Genomic DNA, 6790 nt, shown 5'->3' with positions numbered 1-6790 from the left:
GTGGATAGGAGCCACAACATGGCGCGAGGGACGCTTGCTCAGTAGCTTTATTCACACGTGGGGTGCCCACGGCAGGGGCACCAGTGGGGCTGGGGGTGGCAGGGCATCCGTCACTGGCAGGTGTTGTAGATCTGGACCTGCTGGTTGATGGTGGCCAACACCTCCCTCATCCTGGCCTCCAGCTCGCCCAGCTGGGCTGCCTTGGCGTCCAGCACCACCTCGTTCTGCTCGTACTTCTTCTCCAGCACTGCGGGGCACAGAGAACGGCGGGGGATGAGTGACAACAGCCCCTCGCCACATCTCCCCCAGCCCAGCCGCCCTCCCTGGCCTCACCTTGCAGCTTCCTCAGCTTGCCCTGGGCATCCTCCAGCAGCCCGGTGGCCTCCTCACGCAGCTGCTGTGCCCGGTCGCCCGCCTGCCGCGCACCCTGCGCCCGGTGCTGCACCAGCTCCTGCGCCGCCCGGTACCGGTCCCGCAGCGGCCCCTCAAGCACCTGCTTGGCCTCGCCGGCACGGTCCCGGGCAACGCTGGCTGCCTCTTGGGCACGCGTGGCCGCCAGGCTGTTGTTGGCACGCTTCACCTTTAGGGCGTCCGTCTGTCCCTCCAGGAGACCGATCCGCTCCATGGCGGCGGCCAGCTGCTGCTCCGCACCCACGGCCTGCGCCTGCATCTGGGGAGGGGCAGTGTCGGGGTGTCCCCAAGTAGGGATGGGTTTTGGGGTGCCAGGGACTGAGGGCAGCGGGGAGTGCCCTTACTGTGCCAATGGTGCTCTCGCTGTGCTGGATGTCGGCTGCGGCGCTGCGCAGCGCCTCCTCGGCCGTGCCCTGGGCTCGCTGCGCGTCCTCCAGCGCCTGCTGCACCGCCTCGGCTGTACCCCGCACGCCCTCTGCCCGCAACCTGCAGCCAGGGTGGCACAAGGTCAGCGCCAGCCCGGGTTGGGTCCCGTTTGGAGCCATGTCCCCAGGTCACCACGCTCACCTGGCTCTCTGGGCGTCCTGCAGCAGCTGCCCAGCCTGGCGCACGTCGCCAGCCGTCTGCTCCAGGATGGCGTCCACGCTGGCCAGGCTGCGCACCCGCGCCTTGATCTCCTCAGCCAGGCGGTGGATCTGGGCCGGCGAAGCGGGCAGCGACAGCTCCAGCACCCGGCTGGCCACCACCTCGATGCTCTCGGGGTCAGCCCCCTCCTCTGTGGGGGAGAGCCATCAGTGTCACCCCTGTGCCTGCAGTGCTGCACAGTGCCCCGGGGTACAGGGAACAGCGGGGTGGTGGTGGAGGGCAGCCATGGCTGAAGCCATGCAGCGGGGCTGTGGGGCAGGACGTGCAGCACGGTGCAGAGCCACTCAGTGCTGGGCAGGGGCAGCCATCCCCCCCGGCACACCGGCACTCACGGCTCAGGAAGGCCTTGACGTGGCTGATGAGCTCCCGCAGCTCCTTGTTGGAGAGCTCCACGCGGGCCCTGGTCTGGTTCGCCTTGTCCAGGGCTGCCTGTGCTCGCTGCCGGGCTTCATCCGCCTTTCCCTTGGCCTCAGCCACCTGGCCAAGGGCAGAGACCCTCAGCACCGGCACACATGGCCACGCCACCCGCCTCTACCCACGCCCTTGCAACACGCACCCGGTGGGAGAGCTGGGCCACCTCGCCGGCCGCATGCCGCAGCTCCTCCTGGGCATGCCGTGCTCGGTCCAGCGCGCTGTCGGCCTTGGAGACAGCTCCGCCGCAGCTCAGCCCCCCGCAGCGCCGTGTCCCGTCCTCGTCCCGGCACCCGGCTCCCCCGCAGGGGCTCTCGGAGCAGGGCACGTCACCTGCGGCACCGCACACCTGCAGAAGGCAGGCGGGCTCGAGCCGTCCCAAGGCACCATGCCCCGCTCCCGTCCCCACATTCCACCTTCTCGTTGAGGGGGTGCAAGCTCAGCTCCCGTGCCCTCGCCGCCAGGTCCGTCAGCGCCCGCCGGTTGGCCGCGTTCTGCCGGTTGAAATTGTCGCGCCGGCTGGCCAGGAGCTGCTCGGTGCGGCGCCGCGTGGCTGCCGAGGTGCTGACGGGGCTGGGCACGGCGCGGGTGGAGGCATCCGCGCGTTGCTCGGCCTCCTGCGACTCCCTGTGAGACTGACGGATGCTGTCGAAGGCACCTGAGGGAGGTGGGGGCTGCATGAAACCCCTGTCCACCGCCCCGGCATCCCAGCGGGGGACCCCCGGTGTGGCTCACCGAGGAAATTGGAGGTCTTGAGAGCGTGCAGCCGCTGCCCCAGCTCTTGCAGGCTGTGGTTGAGGACACGGGCGCCCCGGTCCACGGTGCCCAGCACGTGGCTGGCTTTGAAGTTGGCGTCCTGCGCCGCTGTCAGCTCCCCCTCCAGCCGTGTCAGCCTCTCCGTGGCCCCCCCGATCTGCCGCCTGCAAGGGACGGGGGTGACAACCCCGCCATCGAGGCTGCCCGGGGAGCCGTGCCCCACACCGGGCGCTCACCGCAGCTCCTCCGTGGCGTGCGTCAGGTAAGCGGCGGTGGCAGCGGTGGCGTTGCGGGCAGCCACCACGGCGTGCACGGTGGCCAGGCTCTCCTCCAGCTGACGGAAGGTGCCCTCGAAGGCGCCAGCGGCTCCGGTGTGCTGCAGGAGGCTGACCCGCTGCGCCAGCGCCCGGGTGCGGGCAGCCAGGTCTTGCACCACCCGGTCCCAGTCCCCGAAGCAGGGGTGGCAGGGCTCGCAGGCGGGGAAGGTACCGGCAAAGCCCCGGGCGCACTGGTCGCAGCGGACGCCCGAGACGCCGGGCCGGCAGTCGCAGTGCCCGCTGCCGCGGTGGCACTGGGCGCTGGCGATGCCGCGGGGGTCACAGTCACAGGCTGCGGGGAGAGGGGGGGTCAGGGTGCTGCGAGGCACGGTGCGGCCCCCCTGCCTGCCCCGGCTCTCACCTCGGCACTGCAGCCGCGGGTCGCCCCAGTGTTGCTCCTGGCAGTCGGCGCAGGTCCGGCCCCCGAAGCCCGGCCGGCACGAGCACTGCCCCGTGAACTGCAAGACACGGCGCGGCCGAGGCTGGCACCGCCATCCCCACCCCGTCCCTCCGAGCCCCCGTCCCCGGGGCGTCTCACCTGGTTGCAGGCGGGTGACAGGGCGTGCTGGGGGTGGCAGGCGCAGGGCTCGCAGCCCTGCCCGCTGCCCAGGTTCCAGAAGTTGGGGCTGCAGCGGTCGCAGGCCTGGCCCTCCACGTGGGGCAGGCAGCGGCACTGCCCGCTCTGCCTGTCGCACTGGCACTGCTGCGGCCCGCAGGTGCCGGGGTCGGTGCCCAGCGCGTTGCAGGAGCAACCTGGAGCCAGAGGGAGGGCTGAATGGGGACGGGGACAGGGAGAGAACGGGGAGGAGACTGGGATGGGGACGGGGTGGGGGCACAAGTGGGGTGGGGTGGGATGGGGCAGGATGGAGACAAGTTGGACGGGGATGGGATGAGGACAAAATGGGGAAGGAGGCAAGGTGGCAGTGAGGGTGGCGATGGGTGGCAACGGGGATGGGAATGGGCACGAGGTGAGGATGGGGACAAGGGTGGGGATGGGGGAGCAGTGCTGGGGCTGGGCAAAGGAGACAGGGGCCAGGCCGGGCTCAGCACGGCTGTGTGTCCTCACGCCTGCAGCTGTGCCGCGTGGCATCCCCATAGAAGCCGGGCTGGCACTCGGCACAGTGGGGCCCTGCTGTGTTGTAGAGGCAGCGCAGGCAGCGTCCCGTGCGCCGGTCGCACGCCTCCGGATCCGTCATGTCAATGTTGTCGTGGCACTGGCAGGGCAGGCAGCGCCCGCCGGGCTGCAGCGGGTCCCCATAGTACCCGGGCGCGCACTCGTCGCAGCGGGGACCTGCGGGCACAGAGCGTTGGGCAGTGCTTGGGGACGGTGATGGGGACACCGAGCGTGTCACGGCGGGCACCCACCTGTGTACCCAGGGCTGCAGTGGCAGACAACTTGCCGGGAGCGCCCGTCCTGGTAGCAGGAGGCGGCGAAGTGCCGGGGGCTGCCGGGCCCCTCGGGGCAGGGGCAGGGCCGGCAGTGCTGGCCGGAGCCCAGCGCCGGGTTCCCGAAGTGCCCGTCGGCACACCTGGGGGCGGGCGGTCAGCAGGGGCCGGGGCTGCCCGCAGCACCCAGCCCCGGTCCGGGCACGTATCCTGCTTACCTCTGGCACCTCTCGCCGTCCGTGTGGTCACGGCAGCGCAGGCAGCTGCCCGTCCGGGGGTCGCAGTCCTCGGCATGCCCGTTGCACTGGCAGGGCCGGCAGGCGGGGAAGCCCCAGTGGCCCGGCTGGCAGCGGTCGCAGCGCGAGCCGTGGGCGCCCTCGCGGCAGGGACACTGCCCTGTGGTGCTGTCGCACACGGTGCTCACCGAGCCCTCGCTGCTGCACTGGCAGGCTGGAAGGCACCCAAGAGTCTGTCCCCAGGCTGTGGAAGCCGGCACGCAGGGAGCTCCCTCCCCGCACCCCCAGCTCCGCAGCGCCCCGGCTGAGCTCAGGGCACGGCCCCAGGCACTCACCTCGGCACCCGCCGGGCCCGAAGCCGAAGGTGCCCGGGGAGCAGCGGTGGCAGCGCCGTCCCACGACGTTGGGCTTGCAGCGGCACTGCCCGCCCTGGGGCCGGCACTCGGCGCTGAGCGAGCCCTGGGGGTCGCAGAGGCAGGCTGCGGGCACAGAGCAGGTGAGTGCCGGCCACTGCTGCGGGCCGCGGGGCGAGCGGGGCCGTACTCACGCAGCGCCCCGTCGTGCAGGATGGCTGAGAGGCTGTGCAGGAGGCTGGAGCAGGGCTCGGCCACGGGAGCCTGCCCCACGGCGTGGAAGTGCTGAGCGCAGCGGTACCGCTCGAAGGTCTCCCGGCGTCCCACGGCGCCGGGGTCGCCTGCGATGAACATCTCCAGGGAGGAGTAACGGGGCAGGAGCACCAGCTGGGGGAGGTCAGCGGGACGTCACCTCGTTTCTCCCCACGTCCCCTAATGCTGCGCCCAGCACAGCACCCCAATCCCCCCGCAGGGTGCTGTGCCCCATCCCGCACCCCCTCACCGAATCGATGAGCACGCTCGCGGTGGAATCCTGCCGAGCTGTGGCACAGCCCAGCTCCAGGCGCAGGGTGTAGGAGACGCCCCGCTCCAGGCAGACGGGCTGGGGCAGCACCACGTACCTGGAGGGGCAAAGCACAGCCCGGGCAGCTGGGTGCCTCCTGCCAGCCCCGGCTCAGCACCGCCCTGGTGGGACACTCACCTGGTGCCGGACAGGAGGCTGGTGGAGAGCTGGTCATCAGCCGGGATGGTGTTCCCGCACGGGCTGCTGGCGGAGACGGGGCTGGGGCGCAGCACCCTCACCCGCACCTCCTTCCAGGGCTCTGGGTGCTGCAGGCAAAGAGCGGGACAAAAATCAGTGCGCCAAAAGCCGCACAGCCGCTCCTTTGGACATGCACCGGCTAGGGCTCACCTGGGGCTCGTAGCGGATGATCACGTCGTACTCCATGGAGAAGGGCACGTCGCTCACGTGGAACTCCAGCCAGCTGCCCTCCTGCACGCGGGCAAAGCCCATCCCTGTCCAGGAAGCTGGGCGACCCGCGGGGGGCTCGCGCTCCACCACTGAGCCCTGGGGTAATGGGCATTGTGAGATGGGACCCCGAAACCTCCTCGGCTCGCAGGCACTGCACAGCCCGGCTGCTGCCTGACGGGGCAACAGGGCCAAGCAGTGTCTGCTGGCTTGGGGACCCTGCAAATGTCCCTGGTGGTGCCCTGCTCAGCCCACGTCCCCCACCAGGGACAGCTTTGCTCCTCACCTGGTGCAGCCGGGCATCCTCAGCCTCGTAGGTGTAGTGGTCCAGGTTGATGCGGTAGAAGCCAGGCTCCACTTGCCCGCACTGCCGGCCCACCAGGTGGCTGCGGCACCGGCACTGCCCCGTCTCTGCGGCACACCTGGCACCCCGGCGGCACCGTCAGCCCCCCAGGGCTGGCCGGGATGCCCCTCGCACCCTCGGCCCTGATAAAACTCACAGGTTGTCACGAGCACCTCCCACGTCGCAGTCGCAGGGCCGGCAGCCCTGGAGATCGTGGCTGAGAGCCCAGTGCTCAGGCTGTGGAGAGCGAGGGCGTCAGGGAGCGGCCGGCCGCAGTGCCACGGCCCCGAGTGCCGTGCACGGCCCCTGGCACAGCCCCGAGCACCGTGCACAGCCCCTGGCACTCACCAGGCACTGGTCGCAGTTGCGCCCGGTCACCAGCCGCTTGCAGAGGCAGTCACCGCTGACGGGATCGCACCGACCGCCCTCCGCCACCGTGCCGCGGGGGTCACAGCGGCACCCTGCGCAGGGACCCCGTGGCACCCAGCAGCACCGAGCCACGTGCTCGACACCAGCGGGTACCCCCCACGCCCTCGGGGTCAGCCCCCGCCCCGGCGGCGGTACGTACGCTGGCAGCCCTGCGGGTTGGCAGCACTGAGCCCGAAGAAGCCGGCTTTGCAGCGGTCGCAGCGGGGGCCCTGCACGTGCTCCTTGCAGCGGCACTGCCCCGCGATCAGCCCCCGGGCCGGGTCGTCGGCGCCGTCGCACAGCCCCCCGTCCAGGGAGCCCTCAGGGTCGCAGTCGCAGGCTGGGGCACGGGCAGAGTCAGCACCCGGACCCCTCGTGCCGGCCCCGCAGGCCCGTGACACAAGGGCCAGGTGCAGCCTTGTCCCACCCCGTGCACCCCCGGTCCCTCCCCGCAGCCCGGCTCCGACCTCGGCACACGGCGGGGTCCCGCAGGTCCTTGCTGGGGTCCTTGTAGTAGAAGGGCTTGCAGAGGTGGCAGCGGCGGCCCATGGTGTTGT

General features: G+C 71.4%; 2 protein-coding genes across 3 annotated transcripts in view; both read right to left on the bottom strand.

Moving 5' to 3' along the window:
- USP19 (ubiquitin specific peptidase 19) overlaps positions 1-6790 on the bottom strand; it is a 26829-nt gene that overhangs the window by 19542 nt on the left and 497 nt on the right. The window lies entirely within an intron of this gene.
- LAMB2 (laminin subunit beta 2) overlaps positions 30-6790 on the bottom strand; it is an 11151-nt gene continuing 4390 nt past the window's right edge. For both annotated transcript variants that reach the window (XM_035337935.1, XM_035337934.1), the window contains exons 11-34: positions 6701-6790; positions 6394-6573; positions 6174-6286; positions 5983-6062; positions 5769-5904; positions 5426-5581; positions 5216-5343; positions 5018-5135; positions 4710-4902; positions 4498-4641; positions 4145-4376; positions 3906-4069; positions 3607-3831; positions 3079-3293; positions 2902-2998; positions 2460-2832; positions 2203-2387; positions 1884-2125; positions 1613-1816; positions 1389-1533; positions 979-1186; positions 756-897; positions 334-670; positions 30-247 (exon numbers count right to left, since the gene is read on the bottom strand). In XM_035337935.1, coding sequence (XP_035193826.1) covers positions 111-247; positions 334-670; positions 756-897; positions 979-1186; positions 1389-1533; positions 1613-1816; positions 1884-2125; positions 2203-2387; positions 2460-2832; positions 2902-2998; positions 3079-3293; positions 3607-3831; positions 3906-4069; positions 4145-4376; positions 4498-4641; positions 4710-4902; positions 5018-5135; positions 5216-5343; positions 5426-5581; positions 5769-5904; positions 5983-6062; positions 6174-6286; positions 6394-6573; positions 6701-6790 — 4244 coding nt within the window. In that variant the 3' untranslated portion in view covers positions 30-110. The remainder of the gene's footprint in view (positions 248-333; positions 671-755; positions 898-978; positions 1187-1388; positions 1534-1612; positions 1817-1883; positions 2126-2202; positions 2388-2459; positions 2833-2901; positions 2999-3078; positions 3294-3606; positions 3832-3905; positions 4070-4144; positions 4377-4497; positions 4642-4709; positions 4903-5017; positions 5136-5215; positions 5344-5425; positions 5582-5768; positions 5905-5982; positions 6063-6173; positions 6287-6393; positions 6574-6700) is intronic.

This window comes from Oxyura jamaicensis, chromosome 12 (genome assembly GCF_011077185.1).
Source record: "Oxyura jamaicensis isolate SHBP4307 breed ruddy duck chromosome 12, BPBGC_Ojam_1.0, whole genome shotgun sequence".
Lineage (NCBI taxonomy): Eukaryota > Metazoa > Chordata > Aves > Anseriformes > Anatidae > Oxyura > Oxyura jamaicensis.
This window is presented reverse-complemented; position numbering and strand designations above follow the sequence as displayed.